The sequence below is a fragment of the Talpa occidentalis genome, unplaced genomic scaffold, assembly GCF_014898055.3.
Source record: "Talpa occidentalis isolate TD23 unplaced genomic scaffold, MPIMG_talOcc4v2.1 talOcc4.11, whole genome shotgun sequence".
Taxonomy (NCBI): Eukaryota; Metazoa; Chordata; class Mammalia; order Eulipotyphla; family Talpidae; genus Talpa; species Talpa occidentalis.
Genome location: NW_023601104.1, coordinates 52,901,196 through 52,919,462, shown reverse-complemented (window position 1 = coordinate 52,919,462; position 18,267 = coordinate 52,901,196). Strand labels below are relative to the sequence as shown.

Genomic DNA, 18,267 nt, shown 5'->3' with positions numbered 1-18,267 from the left:
AAGATGTTAATCTACAAATAATTGTCTTTAACCAATGTTGTCTTTAAATTGTCTTTAAAATCTATATCACAGGTAATAAGTACTTTAAATACTTTTTTAAATGCATGGAATGTAGTCTTAAAATAATAAATCTAAAGAATAGGGGTATAACTATATAGAATTTATTTTTACAAAATACAATTAGGGTGGGGGAATTTTATTTTTAATCATCGTAACCTCATTGCTACATGCAAACAGTGACATCTGGTGGAATGACATCGTTTTTGCCTTAAAAAACATTACAGCTTTTACATACTGGCTGTCATGATATCAGACAAATTTCTAAATAATTCCCTTTTTGGTATTTCATATAAAAACAAAAATACATTAATCTCTTATAAAACACTGATAGAGTATACAGAAATGACTGTCATCCCAATCTGTATTTTTTTTAAGTATGTTTAAGGCTCACTTGGGCTCAGGGGCTATTTGTTGAAAATAAATATAATAGAAATCTAATTAAAGTTACTACTGATTTAGTTCTCACTCTACCACCAACTCTAATTTGGAGTGCAAAATTTTACCTCAGCATCCTCATTTATGAGAGGATAAGGCTAGGAAAAGGCTAAAATCTCTTATGGCTCTAATATGTGTGCTCCTGTGACATATCACCGGCTAGACCTCAACCAGGGATTAAATTTTATGCTCTTTGGCATAATATCTTGGGCCATTGTTTGGATTCTGCAGCAGGGAACAAAGCCAAGTAAGGGGTGGAGGTGGGGCCAGGATTAAACCTGACTATTGAGAAATGGCAGACAATGGAGGAAAGGAGGCTAATGGGAGAAAGACTGTTCCAGATAGCCACAGTGGATGAAAATGCAGAGCAGAAGACAAAACATAATGTTCTAATGCAGAAAGACCACAGTGGTGAAGTGCTAGAAGTTTCAGCAGAAAGGTCAAGCATTGGAAGGTGGCACTTTCTAGTAGGGAGCAAGCAGTGATAGGGTATATAAAACCAGGCAGTAGTCAGTGCAAGTTTTCAGTAATTAAGTAATTAGCTGCCCTACCTGGCATAGGACTCTCAGAAAAGGATCCCAGTTCCTATGAGGGAACAGGCATTATTAAAGAGAACACCCACCTCTTATGAGCAGAACCACTATTTCAACTATTGGGTCAAATCCAAATCACCAACAGGGAGTAATATATGGTTCACCTCAAATTATTCAACTAGAGCTCCTTAGACTCTTCCAAGTTTATACATCAGCATTACTTTTAAAACAAGATGAGAATGAATATCCACAATGAAGCATAAAGAGATAAAAATCAGATGGGCTTTCATAAGTTCACAAAACAGTGGGATATAATGGAAACCACATTTCATATCAGAGAGGCCAGGGTCTGAAACTAGTTTTACCAGTTCTATAAATATGTCACTTGATCATCTCTGAATTGCATATTCTATATTTGGGAAGTAGAATGGTGTTTTTTTTTTTAATGTGGAGTTGTTATAAATATGTACCTTGTGTAATGAATGCCCCCAATGCATTTTTATTAAGTAATTATCTGTTTTCCTACTTAAATATCACTATACTGTTTTCAAGGTTTAGATAAAATCTTCATAATGAAAGTATGCCCAAATATAGTTGATTTGTAAACTATAAATGTTAGTTAATAAATCAAAATTAGTTCACTAACTTTAAAACTTTCAGTTTAAAACAAAAATGCTCAAAGGAATATCAGTTGTCAAAGGAATATGTTTCATGCCACTTTTGTAAAATTATATATATGCAATATATGCACACTCACAGAAAATAAAAATCCTAGAATAATCTTGATCAGATAGAAAACGCATAGGTATAGGTCAGCCTCTAATACAATAGTTTTAACTATCACAGAGGAAAAACTGTAGAGACAAAATTTTTAAATCCTGTCCTATCCCACAACACCTTTCAGGATTCTGAATGACTGAGCTAGTAATATAAACCTGCACTTCTGGTTATCCTATTTAAGATCTAAAAGTAGTTTTCTGATGCCTCAATGATGAAATTGCAAGTCATATCTGCAAAGTATAAGAAAGATATATAATATTCAAGAAATTACAGAAGAACATCTTTCTGAAAGAGACTTACTATAGAAATCAAAAAATATTTCAGAAAGGGTCTGCTTTGAGCTGTCAAGGAAAACTATAAATGCTTTCTTCTTTAATTTATTCTTGTTTTCATATGTCATTGTTCCTTTTTGTACAATATCTGATTTTCCCCTCAGGTCCAGTCCCTGTACTTCTCCCACCACCATATCACCCATGAACCATTACAGAAGCCCCTGTGCCTTTCCCTTACCCATCTTAATCCCTCTTCCTCCCCTTCCCCTTGCCACAAGTCTATGGTCAGCTTGCTAGTATTGTCCTTTTCCGACCCTTTGTTCCGTTTCCCTATATTCCACCTATAAATGAAGCCATCCAATATTTCTTTTTCCTTCTGACTTATTTCACTTAGCATAATCCTTTCCAGCCCCATCCAAGTTACTGCAAATGGCATGAGTTTATCTTTTGTAATCGCTAAACAATGTTCCATTGGGTATATACACCATATCTTCTTAATCCAATCAACTGTCTGGGGGCATTTGGTTGTTTCCATATCTAGCTATTGTAGGTGGGTGCTGCAATGAACACAGGAGTTCAGGTATCCTTTCAAATTCATGTTTTTGTGTCCTTTGGGTAGATTCCTAACTGTGGAATCACTGGATCATATAGCAGATCCATTTTTAGTGTTTTGAGGAATTTCCACATAGCTTTCAATAGTGGCTGGACCAGTTTACATTTCCACCACCAGTCAAAGAGGGTTCTTTTTTTTCCACATCGTCAGCATTTATTGTATCCAGTTTTTTAAATATGAGCCATTCTCAGCAGTATGAGGTGGTATCTCATTGTGGTTTTGATTTGCATTTCCCTGATAATAAGTGAAGTTGTCAATGCTTTCTTGATACAGACAACAAAAGTTTAAATGAGACAAAAGACTGAGAGTTTTCTTGAGACTGATAGAATTTTAAAAATAACAAAAAATATCATAATGGCATTAAAATGGTAATTAGAAAGAAATTTTAAAATGTATACATCAGAAAATTAAAACATTGATATAAAACAGAGATTTGAGAGGTGAATGGGGGCAAAAAATGATAAATGTAGAGGATAAAAGAAGATCCAACAAATGGCTAGTTACTGCTCATGAAGAAATGCACCAGTAAGTAGAATGGAAACACTAAATAATAAAACAGAAAAAATGATAACATAAAAGATAATTATACAAATAAAAAAGAGAAACATTGACAAATGATGGATAGTAACAAACAGTGAATTAGTGAAAAAAATAAAAAGAGAATACAAATAAGATAGTAAGAATACTAGATTAACCTAATATGACAATGGATGATCCTACCTATTATGAAGATAGCAATTAAAAAATATACTTGTCTATGAAATCTGCGAGTGACACAACTAAGAAAGATTAAAAATAAAAGAATGGGCAAACATATACCATATAAATAAAGCAACAAAAAAAAAGGCAGATTTTCATTATTTGTGAATTTAATGTACAATCTACAATGAAAACGGAACAAATTTCTTGAATTTCTTTCTACACAAAAACTGTGTTTGTATATAATCATATATCTGTGATTATATACAAATATATGATTATATATCATATACTTATCCTATATCTGATATATATCTGATAATCACAGATATATGATTATATACAAACACAGAGAGCTCTACCTCATTATCTCAATTGTAGCACATCCCATCACAAGATGATGAGTTAAGAAAGCAACAAAACCAGGGGCCTCCCCGGTGGCGCAGCGGTTGAGCGCTGGGTTGCGAAGCTGCCCATGGCCTCTGCAGTGCCGGTTCGATCCCGGCTGCTCCCCGGCCACCGGAGGAGGCTCCCACATGGCGCGCAGACCTCTCCTGCCGCCCGCTGCTCCCCTCAGCAGTGTACCTCAGTCCTTCTGCCTGCTCTGCTCCCCGCGCTCGCTCTGGTGAATTCTCTCACCCTCCCGCACTTCTGACTGTACCCAGTGCATGTATAAACAAGCAAACAAACAAATAAATAAATAAATAAAACATGCCTCTATAAAAAAAAAAAAAAAGCAACAAAACCATATAACCATAAGTAATGTTATTCTTTGTTTTTAACTGTTTATTTGCACAGAAAAACCAAAACACCATCAAATGAAAGGGTATTCATTTCATGTTTGCAATTACCTTTCTTGAGAACACTTAGTAGTGAAGAAAAGTTACACATTTCTACTTTGGGGTCCCCAAATTCTTTATGATTCTTATAAGAATACATTCATTTTTAACAGAAAAAAAAAGAAGTGGATGCCAAAGATTTAAATATTCAGTCCTTAAAGTAATTTCTTACTTGATACTTTGGAACAAATTGCCAAGAATTAACATCAGCAAATAGAACATTTATTGACTCTCTTAGAAAAACAAAGTGAGAGTTACTTGAAGAAAAAAATAGGGATAATTGAAAGAAACAGTTTTTAACACTTGGTATAAACAATAGAGGATGTAAATATTCAGAACAATATTTACTTGCTTGGCTTGCAGAGTGCTAATAGAAATGACTCAAAATCACAGTTTTGTGACTACTAGATTATGTTTATGTCTATATTCCACTCCGAGATTTAGGCTCTTTAAAGACATTCCAGAGAATGTCATATGGAAGGATATTTTCTACCAAAGTTACAAGGACAGTTTTGAAATTTCCAAGATTCTTCACACATACTTTTTTTCTAAAATTCCACAAACATTGACTTGATAAATCATAGCTAGAAGAGTTAGATGTATAAAATTATGAATAACACGTAAGTCCTAAAAGGTAACCCTTCTACCTAAATAGAAAATAGAACTGAGAATAATTATCTTCTAGGGATTCAAATAGAATCACATTGTGAGTACTAAACACAAGGAAACCAGATGATTTTAAACCATGAAAGAATGCAGTAAGTGTTACTATTTTTACTAAACATCAAGTTTGAAAAAAAAAAGGGCTCAGACTATACCATGAAGAGTGGGTAAGGTACTGATTAATTTTGTGATAATATAATTAAAAATGATCTTTTAAAATATTGTCCTCGTGTATCTAGAGCAGTTATAATACTGAAAACATTTCTACTTAATGTAACATTTAAGTTTTAAATATCCCTGAAGCATGTAATGGATGATTTTGCAAGATTCCTACTTAGCAATTCTGAAAAGCAAGAGACTTTCGAGGATGCATTCTCAATGGGTGGATGACATCGCCCCCAAGTGTGGGTGAATTCTGATGTCTTCTTTATGCATAAAGCACAGGTATATACATACAGTACCATAACCACATGTACAGGACAGCTGGGGTATTGAAATGTAATGAGAGGAAAACAACAACAACAAAAAATTTAATGAGAAAGGTAATTAGGAGGATGCCTTAAATCTGGATTCTAATCTCTATCCAGAGGTAAGAACTTGGGCAAGTAACCTTAACCATAATATGAAGTCTAAGTTTCCTCACGAATACAATGTAAATTAGGACTTCTCCCTTATAGCTAGAGACTTAAATAGGAAAGAAAGATACATAGCATGCAGCACCAGGCTAGGAATATAGTTTCTGCTAAATGAATATTAGCCCCCTCCTTCCCTTTTCTCCTCTCCTTTGCAGACACTGAAAATTATATACTCTCCACACACTCAAACACACAAAAAAGAAATACTCAGATCTCAATGGTAAATGAGACAGGAGGAGAAACGGAAGAGACTTCAAAGGCAGTGACTTTTGTTCATGATTCTTTCCCAATGATGGAGAAATCGAAAAGACTTGACTTCAACTCCCCAGTCTGTGATTTTTCTTAGTTGTATAAGCCTGGCAAAGTTGCTTGAGTTTTATAAGTCTCAATTTCTCTATCTGTATCCACAGAGTTGTTATAAAGAACAAATGTGATCATGTGTGTGACACTTTTTGGGAACTACATGCCACTACACTAAAGCTACCTTGTGATAGTTGTAACTCATGTTAATATTGCCTGAAAATGAAGATGCTGACTTATAGTGTGCATGTTATTGGGAAGGAATGAAAAGAACAAAAGCTGTGCTCTTTTGTGCCCTAGGACAGCATCAAGTCTTCAAAATCCAAACCCCAAAGGCAGAATTTGACAGTTTAAATCTACTTTTAAAAAAAATTGTCAGTGGATTTCTTACTTATTTTTTTGTTCTTCATCTGTATAGAGATCATTTAAAAAAGAGGTTCCAAATGCTTCCACTACTGTTTTGTGGCCTTTCTTGTTGACTGTATGGTATATTCGAGAAGCCAGGCACAAGTCAATGGGCAGCTTCTTGGCTGGGACGGTGGTGCACAGGTGATGAAGGTTGCGGATGGAGTAGTCTTGCGGAATTCTACAGCATAGAAAAGGAAGTGGGTTTCTATTATCTTTTTGTAGTCTTTATCTATAAGCACATTTACATTAATAGCTTACTTCAAGTTCTAAAAAGGATGACCAAGTGCGGGAGATCAGATTTAAATCTACATTAATGGTTTATAACCAATTTAATCTCACAATCTCAGATGACTGACCAGTACTTCAGAATCATATATCCAGCTGCTTACTGAAGACCTCAATCTACCAGTCTTCCAGACACCTCAGGATCAACAAATCAAAAAAACAAACTCATTATCTGCCTACCCCCAACCTATTCTCTCCTGAATTCTGTAGCTCACTCGGTGATACTACATCCACTCATCATGAATTACTCCTTTGCTAATTTTCTCAAATGCTAACATACCTGAAGTCATAGGTCAGTGTGGTACACTGTGTGTACGGTAGCTAGCATCGGTGTGACCCTGGGTCTCTTTAAGTCAATTTGGCTTTCCTCTCCCTTCTCCACTAAGATGGAACTTGCCTCTTTCCAGCCTTTCCAAAGTAGAGGAAGACATGAAAATCTGCTTCCTTAAATTTCAGTGCCACTTGCCACCAATCAACAAATGCTTGCTGTATACCTACTACGTGACAAATTCTGTGCTACGTGCTTTACACACATTTTCTCTAACTCCCACAGTGAGCTTATATGAGTGGTATTATTATCCTTATTTTAAAGTACCTTATTTTGCATAAGTGGCAAAACTAGTAAGTGGCTTCTATGATCTAAACATAATACTGCAGATTAAAAGCCAAATTTATTGCCTATTAATGCTTATTAATGATCCCCAAGGAGGATGAGGCCCTTATCCAGTACTAGTCCATCCCCACCTCCCTATTAAAGCTTACACTTACATTACCTAAAATACATAAAGGTTACTCTTACATTAACCAAAGAGGACATTTTCATCAAATCAAATAAACTTTATATCTTTAGGTTGTGTTAGCTATAACATCCAATATATTGACAATATTGATAAGTTCCTGATGTTGTTCTTCTTCCAAAAGCTTTTTTAAGCTGCCACTATACCAGATATCCACCTGCCTCTCAAATTCACTGGTTTTCCTTCCCCATCTTCCAAACTGAGTATGACTTCTAAGGTTGAACTTCTCTTAAAAAAAAAAAAGTCAACTGTTTTCTGTGTGCTGAGAGCTCCCAAAGCTCATCTTTTGCATCAGCATCTCACCTAGATTCCTCATCTTCAAGGTACAAAGCATCACCACCATGTTTGACTCCTCTCTCCTTCACTTGCAAAGCCAATGAAAAACTGAGTGTCTGCCCTGCACAGGGCTACTCAGGTGCACTCCATCTGCCTCCTCACTTCCAAAACACTCTAGCCAGGGTCCTCATCACCTCAGCCTGAGTGCAATAACAGGGGTCTGCTCGTGGCTGAGCACCGCATCTCTGTCTCTTCCCTCCTTCAACACGCCCTGGAAAACCCTACCACACTGATCTTGAAACACTCCTCCTGCCCAGCACAATGACTTATTTTTTGCATCTGTCTGACATCCTCTCTGCTAAGTCTCAAGCCTCTGGTCCTACTTCTAGATTAGTGGTTAGAGAGTGGACTCTGGTGTTAGACTGTCTATAGCAATCACAGTGTTAGTGCATCCTGGATAAGTTTAAAGAAAGAAAGGTGCAGATGCATTCAGAACGGTGTCTCTCACACGGCAGATTTAGCTATTATTACCAGTTTCCAGGACAAATCACCGGCACAGCAAGAGGTGTCATTTTCTTTAGTTAAGGATAGAATGCTCCCTATCCTTTTGTCCGCAGCTAAATGTTCTTCAGAAAAATGGCAAGGACAAACCTCTTTGAAATTTTACTGTTTCTTTTTTCTTGTTACACAGTATTTCTTTTCATACATCAACCTCCTTTTGTGCCACCCAATTTGAGGCTATCTACCGACTGCTCCATGTGCCTGGGCTTGTCTCAGGTAATAGTATAGATTACAGATTTGGGCGCTGGTTGGACCTGGAAGAATCTCAGTTCTAACATTTGCAAACTATATTACAAGTCTCTGTAGGTCTTCTGTAAAGTGAGAATAAAATTCCTTAATTCTTGTCTTCGTAAGAAATGATAATACTAGCAGTTCCTAGTCTGTAATACTCTCAAGAAGTGCTTGTTTCATTTTTATTGCTGTTATTAATTTGCACTGCACAGCACCCAATTCATTGCTAGACATGAGATGTGTATTATGATTCACTAATAGTTTATATCATTTCTGAAACAGCACAAGGCCCAAAAAGAATAGGACATGATATTTATACATGTTCAAGTAGAGAGAAAAAGAGAAGTAGATCTAAAGTGTTTGGAAATGACTGACACAGAAAGACCTAACTTGGGAGAGAAAATTGGTCTCTGGGAAGTCAGAGGTCCTGAAGGGCTGTTTTGTAAGAAAAGATCAGGGGTAAAAAGAGGGAAGAAAAAAGTGAGTTCTGATGTCAAGCTCACCTATATCATCATTCTGTCTGGAACAGGTCCTGGCTAGTGGAATGTACTTGAGATTACATTACAGATTTTTTTTTTCTTAAAAAAAGCATCACAACCAATCTGAATTCCTCTGTTCCCATTATACTCTAAAAACATAGATCTGCGAGTGAATCGCCCTTGGTTACTGAGCTAAATAACATCATGTTTTTCAAAAGGTGGCTGAACTTCCAAGAAAACAATTAATGTTAGCACCTAGTCACCAGTGAGAAAAGTTAGTTTAAAAAAATGATTAAGGAAAAAGGAGCAGTGAATAAAAAATTTTCAAAAGCCCCTTTCCAAAATTCTCTTTTACATAATTTTTGTTCAATATCAAATTTTTATTTCTCTGCACTCATTTTTCTTTCTCTCTCATGGAAATTTCTAATTTCAATTTAATGAATTAACATAGTATTATATATGTCAAAAGATCTACAAATATTTTTGGCATGCTCAAGGAAGGCTGTGTGTTTTCATAGTACACTCTCCTTAAACAGGACTATTTGTCATTCTTTGAAACACTAAGACATAAAAAAGAAAAGACTCTGACTCTGTGTGTGGCCATGCTACTTTGCTTAATGCACTAAATGCAAGGTTTTTTAGAAAAAAAAATCAAGAAGTTTCTGCTTCATTGATAATCTGACAGTAACTATTTATTGAAGGTAAAATACTTGTTGTCTGCTGTCACTATTTGTTTTAATACATAATCTTGCTAACTAAATGAGCTTAAAGCAATGCAGATAAGCAATGGCATGTAGAGGGTCACTTAAATGCCAATTTGACTCTTTCATAAACTCTGGAATTCTTTTCCCATGAGTCTGTTCTCAGCTACTAAATTGTGAGTAATATCCATTTACAAAGTTTAGGTTGGCCATAAAAGGTTGTCTTCTATGTCCAGCACACCTTTCAGTGCCCTAAGCAATGACAAAAGCTAATAATTAATGCTCCTTTAAGCCCCCATAAAGAGTTAAATGAAGAAGAATCTAGAATAAACCAACCCATAAAAACCTAGTGGTGAAATAAGCAGAAAATCAGTTTCAACAAGGAGTGGCAAAGAAAAACCATAAATTTAAAATACAGTTCCACATTATTATTCAAAATTGTGATTGCATCCCTGAATAAGGAGAAACTCCATTAAAAATATGGGGGGGGGGCAGGAATTGAAACATAAAATGGTAGTAGAGAAAAATAAGATCATCTAAATTACCAAATCAATTGGCCTCTGGACATTTCATGTTGGGTTAGCATTTATTTTATCATAAGATTAACCAATATAATAGTTAATACAAATTAGTCATTGTAATAAACAAAATTATAAAATCTAACATTTTAACATTGAATTTTCTTTTATCTCACAAAGGACTTATTTACTCTGGCTATTGTGACGATATTAAACTAAGGACATTGGTCAAAAACAAAATAGAAAGAAGTGTATATGTCCTAACTGTGCTATCTACTACCAACCCCTCTTATGAAAAGGTTTAATTAAATTGGACCTCATACATAAATTTCTAAAGCATTGAATTTTCCTTCTAAGAATGCATTGTCAGGTATAAATGTTACTGAGTAACTTCTCTTCAGACATCAAAATTTGTAAAGTTAAGGAGTTTACTTTTTTGTAGGTTGTTTTTGATCCTGCAGTGGTTTTGAAGACTTTGTTCGGCCTTGTGGAACTTTTAATTTATTTGTTAGCATGTGCTTAATTTCTTTTCCTCTGATTTGGATATTTTCAGATGATTCTCCCTTTAAAAAATATAAAGTGTGTTATTAAGGAAAGTTTTACAAAGAGAGTTAGATCTTTCACTCATACTTAATGGTCAATCTTAAATTTAAACTCCAGATAGATAGATAGATAGATATCTGATAACAACATAAATTGTAAAAGTAAGTTGTTATTTTCCTCTAAATCCATTGCTAAATTTTTACATATATACCTTCACAGCAATAAAAATGTTAGTACCAGATTTATTTGTATTATTTTATTACCTTAAAATTATTAAAGAAGAAATATAACATTTTTCCCCAGGTAAATCTCTTCTGAATTGATATTTTTAATAGAAATGACTAAACTTAGTCTCTTAAATCTGGCATTACTGGGGCTGCAAGCACAAGCCAAAATGAACTTTAATGCTTTATATTACTTCCTACAGTTTGACTGTTTTCTATTTCTACTTGCTTGGGGGAAAATCGAGTGCATTTTTTTCTCTTGATTAATTGCCTTTCAATCCTTATAGGTATTTGAGAGTATTGTTTTCCTAGATGTCCTAGAAAATCTGCAGAATCCATGTTAATAGTCCATCTAAGGATATTTTTTTTTCTGTGGATTCCTCTGTATTTTAGAGACTAGATCCTAGGGAAAAAGCAGGCAGCTTTCCTTGGGGAAAGCAGAAAGCTATGATTGAATAAGTGAAGGAGGCCAGATTAAGAAGGGGGCTTAAAAATTAGGTAGAGGGGTTGAAACAGTAGTAAGGAGAGAGTTATTGCAATTTCTTGGGTAAGGAATTGATGACAAGTGAGGAAAGCTCAGAGAACAGAGAGCAATCCATCTCACATCCAGCTAACATTTAAATTTCCTCTAGAGTATCTACACTAGCTGGTGATCTATCCTGGCTTAAACATGGTCAGGAACAGAGGACTTGGCTACAACCAAAGATACCCATTTTCTTTGTGAAACTTTTCCATTTATTAGAATTTTTGTTTCTTCGCTTATTTATTATTGAGCTTAACAACTTTCATCCATTAGTCTGAATTCAATCCTTGAGATCATACAGTAACAATCTAACTCTCTTCCTCTTGACAATCAAATATTTTAACACAGTTGACTCCCCTGTGCCTTCTTTTGCCCAGGTCCACATCCCAGCCCCTTTAATTCTAACTTACGTGACATTTATGTTTTGAAGTATTATGCTTTGAAGAATGCTTGTAGAATATTATTTCAAACAATCTCCAATTTGTCAGTGTCCCCCCTGGGGCTAGACACCCAGTTCTCAACATATCATTTAAAGTGTGATGGTGATTAGATAAACCAGGAGAAAGATGATTCTCTTTGATGGCATTTGTCAATCAACATGAACTATGATTGCATTTGTCTTCCTATCACAAAACTAAGTTATAATAAAAAAAAAATCTGAAGTCTTTTTTGCTTTAAGTCATGACTTCCCTATCTGTGCACTTACTTCAGACCCATGGCTAAACCATACACACATTTATCTCAATTAGATGTCATCTCAGCTCTGGCCAATCCAATCGCATCAATCACATTTTGTTTTCTGCAACTCCAATCAGTAAATCTTCCATATTTCCAACCAAATTATTGGGAAATATGGTAAACTGAAAAAGCCTGTAGCCGTCCACTATGGATTTCATAATGAATTGTGTGTCCTTTGCATAATTGATTAAAATCCAGGGTCTCCCTGGTGGCACAGGGGTTAAGCACAGCACTGTGAAGCTATCCACAGCCTCTGCAGCACGAGTTCAATCCCCGGCCAGCCAGGGAGCTACCCAGCAGCAGACCTCTCCTGTTTTGCCCGCTGCTCCCCTCAGCAGTGTATTTCAATCAGTCTGCCTGTTCTGCTCCCCACTCTGTCTCTGATGAATCCTCTCATACCCGCACCTCTGGCTTGTACCCCAGTTCTTGTATGCATAAATAAATAAATCTTTAAAAAAATAAAATTAAATTAAAAAAAATCCATCTAGCAGTTCACTTAACTGCAATCTCACCTACAAAACAAGACCACAGACTTGCTCACTGTCACTGGAAAGCTTTCCTAAATAGTTGCTGAAATCCAAAGGATAATAACAATTAATGTTTATTTAGTTTTCTTTTATGCCGGGCTTTTCACCATGACACTCTTGTGTTGAACTCCAGTTCTAACTTTTTTCTGATGTTTAGCCTAACAATTCTAGAACAAGAAATAAGGGTTACCTCCCAGAGCTTGTTTTTAGGAAACCCATGCTAGCTCCAAGTGATTGCTACTTCCTCTTATGAGGGTTCAAATGCAATTCATTTAATCATCCTACAGCTGAACTTTGCCCAAGATAAATCCAAATATCACAGGAACATAAAGTCTTATTCTAAAACAAAAGAAATAAAACCCAGATTTCCAGTTGCCAGTGTCCAGGCGACTAGCATCTCCCCCACCACAGCAGAGCCTCAAAGCTACTGTGACAGACACACAACAGGCTTAAACCTACCTGCCTGAGCCTAGAGGCTCACATATCTAAGTTGCCTCTTAAAATCTTTTACCAACCTTGGGTTTCATGTTTCTTTTATCAGTTCTTTTACTCTACTTTTTAAACAAGAGATCATGCTCCTCGTCAGATGTAAGAGAAGCAGAGTACAAGTTTATCAGTTTGCTTTTCTTTTTGTCATATTTGTTTATTTAAAACCTCAATGTTATCCCAAAAATAAAATAAGGCAGTTCTGTCATCTCTTGTCATCACACTATTCATCCATAATGACAGGGTTATCCTTCCCTTTTTCTCTCTTCACTCCAAAACTAACATGAAAAAAAAAAAAAAACTTTTTGTATCCCTAGCTTTATTCACAGGCCTCAACCCATTCTGGATCCTAGCCTTCTTGGTATAATTGTTGTAGCCACATGCCACTTTCATGTTTATCTGTGGATATGTACTTCTTCTTTCATCTCTTGTCTTTTTTCTAAACTCTGAATGAAATAGATCACTCATAATTGTTTTGAAAGAATTTGGGGGAATTTAGGGCAACCCACATCTCTTAAACTTCCTTCCATTTAGAATTGCAGAATATGTGATAGCTAAATTTTTGGCCTAGCTCCCTTCTAAAATGCTTAATAATCCTCTCACAGCCTCTTCTGTCAGTCATTTCTTCAGAGTCATCATTAATTCTTTTGTATTTTGGTTGGTCATGACTAAGACTGGAATCTTAAAAACCTTACTATACTAATAAGCTTCTAAGAGTAGAGAGGGCCAATAAGGTAAGAATTGATCTACTGTTTTGTTGCATGAAAATTCCCAGCATTTATATGAGCCCTGCATTACTCTTTCATCACACCCCCATCCTATTTTTTAGTTATGGTAAAAGAGATCTTCTTGACTGTGGACAGCCTCTCTGGGAAGCTTGGCATAATGGCCAATGGGCTGCCCAGAACATCATCCCTGCTTCGACTGGCACCACCAAGGCTGTGGGCAAGGTCCTCCCAGAGCTGAACAGGAAGCTGACTGGCATGGCCTTCCATGTTCCCACCCACAATGTGTCGGTTGTGGATCTGACCTGCCAACTGAACAAAACTGCCAAATACAATGACATCAAGATAGTGGTAAAGCAAGTATCACAAAGTCCCCTTGAGGGCATCCTGTGCTACACTGAAGATCAGGTTGTCTCCTGCTATTTTATCGTTATTTTTTAAGAGAAAGGTTGATTTCAGCCTCTCTATTTCACGATGTTGTGAGTGGAGTTGTCTCCTATGATTTTATTTATTTTTTTAAGATTTATTTATTTATGTATACAAGAACTGGGGTACAGGCCAAAGGAGTGGGGGGTGAGAGGATTCACTAAAGACAGAGTGGGGAACAGAACAGGCAGACCGACCGACTGAAACACACTGGTAAGGGGAGCAGTGGGTGATACAGGAGAGGTCTGCTGTGCCATGTGGGTAGCTCCCTGGCCGGGGATCGAACTCACACTGCAGTGGCTACAGATAGATTCATAGATTACATCTTAATCCTTTGCACCACCAGGGAGGCCCTGTCTCCCATGATTTTAAGTGACACCCACTCCCCCACCTTCCTTACTGGGGCTGACATTGCCTTCAATGACTACTTTGTCAAGCTCATTTCCAATCAATTTGGCTACAGCAACAAGGTCGTGGATCTCATGGTCCACATGACCTCCAAGGAGTAAGAGCCCCCTGGACCAGCAACCCCAGTGACAGCACAAGAGGAAGAGAGGCTGCCTCCACTGCTGAGGAGTCCTCCCCCGACTCATCCACACTGAGAATCTCCTGACCTGTCAAAGTTCCATCCCAGACTGGCTGGAGAAGGGGAGGGGTTTGTCATGTAGCATCAATACAGTACACTGTAACCAGCAAAAAAATAAAAGTGATCTTGTCCACCCAATCTTGGCTTTTTTGGAGTATATTGTTCCTCATTCCTATGTCATAGATGTTAGAAATTAATTTTATGGACTCAGATGTCCAAACAGGGTAAATTCATGGATAATAACTGATCTTAAGATGTTAACACAAATAAACACAAGATAGATAATGAAGACCCAGTGGAATAAGTCACAGAAATACTTCCAGTGTTATTGTTATGGCATTTCTCACTTGCCTCAAAATATCCCACAATAAAACACAAAGTCTGATCAGACATTCTCTTTTCCTCCCCTGGAAACACTGCTGGTTTCTGTTTAGAGCTCTCTTAATCCAAGTCTCTGCGATCAAACCATTCCTCCTAGTTTCAGGAGGGACACTCAATAGCCGGTCATTTTTACAGTTCAGAGTCTATGTTCTTGTACGTCACCAGACACTGGGTAGTTGTTATGAAAAGGCAGTGTTGCCAAGTGTTAAAGAGTGAAGGTTCCAGATTAGAACACATCAGCTCAGGCCCTGCCTCCACAACTTAATTAAATGGTTGTACTTGAGTATGTTACTTATCATCTCTATGACTCAGCTTTTCAACTATAAAATGAGGGTAATAATAGAGCTGCTACTAGGAAAAAATAAGATATCATATGCAAAGCATTAGTAAAGTTGCTAGCATATGGTAAGCACTCAAATTCTAACAACCTTAGGAAAGGATTACATTTTTTTTCAAAAATAAATAATTTGCATAATTTCTTAATAATATTTCGTAGAAGTCCAAAAAGCCAAAAGAATGAACATTATGGAACTTTTTAAGGGGGCATTTAAATTCCTGATAGGTCATAGTGAATAAACCACTATCTAGAAAACCCAGTTCCATTCTTTGACACATTTTGTTACTAATATTTGACAATCAGGCCAACATTCTATTCCCATCATCCCAATGATCAGGCAGAAGAATAGATGTAACATTACTTGTTCCCACCAGCCTAATACTTTTTCATCTATACCACAGTCTTTAAGGATGTTTCTAAGGTCTTCACACCTAGAAGGTGTCAGTTTAACACACAGGATTCACCCGGAACAGCTAGAAATGAGTGGGTTTCTGCACACTTGGGAGACTTCACTTCATACCCCAAGTGCAATTGGGGTATGACTTCTGGTGGAAGTTATCAGAATGACTTCTGATGGAGTTGTTCAGCAACAACACGACCATTCCTGTGTCCCTCAGAGTTGTGGTAGATTTTCTCTGGTCAATTATTATTTGTGTATCTTCATTATTAGCTACAACTCCCAGAAGACTGATATGTTCATAGGATGAACCTAAGAAATTAGAGCTTGAGAAATGAATAAAAACCAGAAGGTAGTTGAACAAATCCAGACATAAGGTGACCAGGACGCAGAATATGGGCAACTGGAAAAGAGAAGAAGAAGAAAAAAGCATGAATAATAATGTTTAGGAGAAATATAGGCCCTGGTAAACTGATTATATGTGTGAGGCAAGGAAAGTAGAAGGTCAAAACTAAAGGCAAAGTTGTGGAGTTATGAGTTTTGGGCAAAAGTTGAAGAATGGATAACCTGGATGAGTATAGTAGAAACATAGTCATTGGTAGGAGAGGGAACCCAGAAGGAACGCGTTTGACAAGGAAGATAGTTTATCTAAAAATGGACCTCCATCTACAATAGTCCAAGAAAGGTAACTAACAATAATCATATAATATGCTATGGTTCAGTGAAAAGTACTTTCTTAATCCTAATGATAATGTAGCTATTTTTAGATTAACTTGTTTAATAAAAAGTAATCCAAATTAAAGAAAAATACTAAGAAAATAATAGTGAGTGGCCTCCCTGGTGGCGCTGGGGTTAAGTAACAGCACTATCAAGCTATCTCCAGCTGCAGCATGAGTTCAATGTCCCACCCAGGGAGCTACCCCACATGGCACAGCAGACCTCTCCTGGCTCACCTGCTGCTCCCCGCAGCAGTGTATTTCAATAGATCTGCCTGTTCTGTTCCCCACTCTGTCTCTGGTGAATCCCCTCACCCACCCACATCTCTGGTCTGTACCCCAGTTCTCGTATGTACAAATTAATAAAAAATAAACTTTAAAAAAAAAAAACGAAAGTAAGTAACAGTGAGAATATATGCAAATATGATTGAAAGCTACGAATATTATACATAAAGAAAATCTGGGAAACATTCTTGCAATAGGAAAAGACAAAGATTTAGGATAAACCTAAAAGGGACAAGTTACAAAGCTATATTGTAACTTGTAAGCTATATTGTAACTGAGTGCAGTCTTGGTCCCCAGGCAACTGCTCCTAACTTCCTCAAGATGACAATGGGAAGATCCTTGGCCAATTTCTGAAAGTCTTCAGGTCCTTCCCTCTTTAAAAATCTGTCTTCCCTCCCCAGACTTGCAATTATGTTTGTTAGCAGTTGCACACAGGGTTTCTTTTCAGGGTAACTCACCTGCACCCCCCCCCACTCTCCCACCCTCTACCCATTGCCTTGGCCCTTGCCTGGGCCATTTCTTTACATCTGAACACCCTCAACTTACAAAACTCTGTATCCAACATAAATAGTGTTTTACCTTTAAAGATAGCCTTTTGGCTGCTTTTGAACCTTTTTCAGGTTCTTTATCTTCCAAAGGTTTACTTGATTGATCAACTGGCTTCACTTCCAAAGTTTCCTGAGTTTTAAACACCATGCTTTCTCCATCTGAGATTCCCCATTCTGATATATCCTCTTGTTCAATCTGTGAAAGACTTGATACAACTTCAGGAAGTTCATCCAGCGCTTCCTTTTGGAAAACATAAATGTACAAGCAAGTTCTTTATATTGGTCCTTCTAAAGTTGTTAAGTCATGCAATGTTTGTTTTTTGGCAACAAAAGCATTCTAAACATGCATGATTGAAATTAAGCTGAGGTAGTACATTTCCTCTGAAGATTTAGAAAGAGAAACTCAAAATGACTTAAGCAATATGGGAAGCCAGGCAAATTATTTGCCTCCACTCTTGTCTTAGAACATGATAGCTATCAGCAAAAACAGTTACATGCTACAATTCTAAGGAAACAAACTCAAATCTTACCGATTCCACTCCACACTCACACAGAGTCAAGGCCAATTGAAACATTCTGCCTATCCTGAGTTTCATTTTTTCTAAGTAGGATTCCTGCTAGTCAGGTACTCTTCTAGAAGCCTGACATCAGGCCTTCAAAGAAGAGTTGACCCAGAGGTCTCAAGAAGAGACCCAGACATACCACTCCGTTCTAAGCTCAGATGAAAAAGTCTTACAAAA

General features: G+C 36.8%; 1 protein-coding gene across 1 annotated transcript in view; it reads right to left on the bottom strand.

Moving 5' to 3' along the window:
- The window catches only part of TTC6 (tetratricopeptide repeat domain 6), a 138,199-nt gene that overhangs the window by 67,044 nt on the left and 52,888 nt on the right, over nucleotides 1-18,267 (bottom strand). The window contains 3 exon segments of the mRNA XM_037503224.2: nucleotides 6,221-6,415; nucleotides 10,518-10,648; nucleotides 17,559-17,768. Coding sequence (XP_037359121.1) covers nucleotides 6,221-6,415; nucleotides 10,518-10,648; nucleotides 17,559-17,768 — 536 coding nt within the window.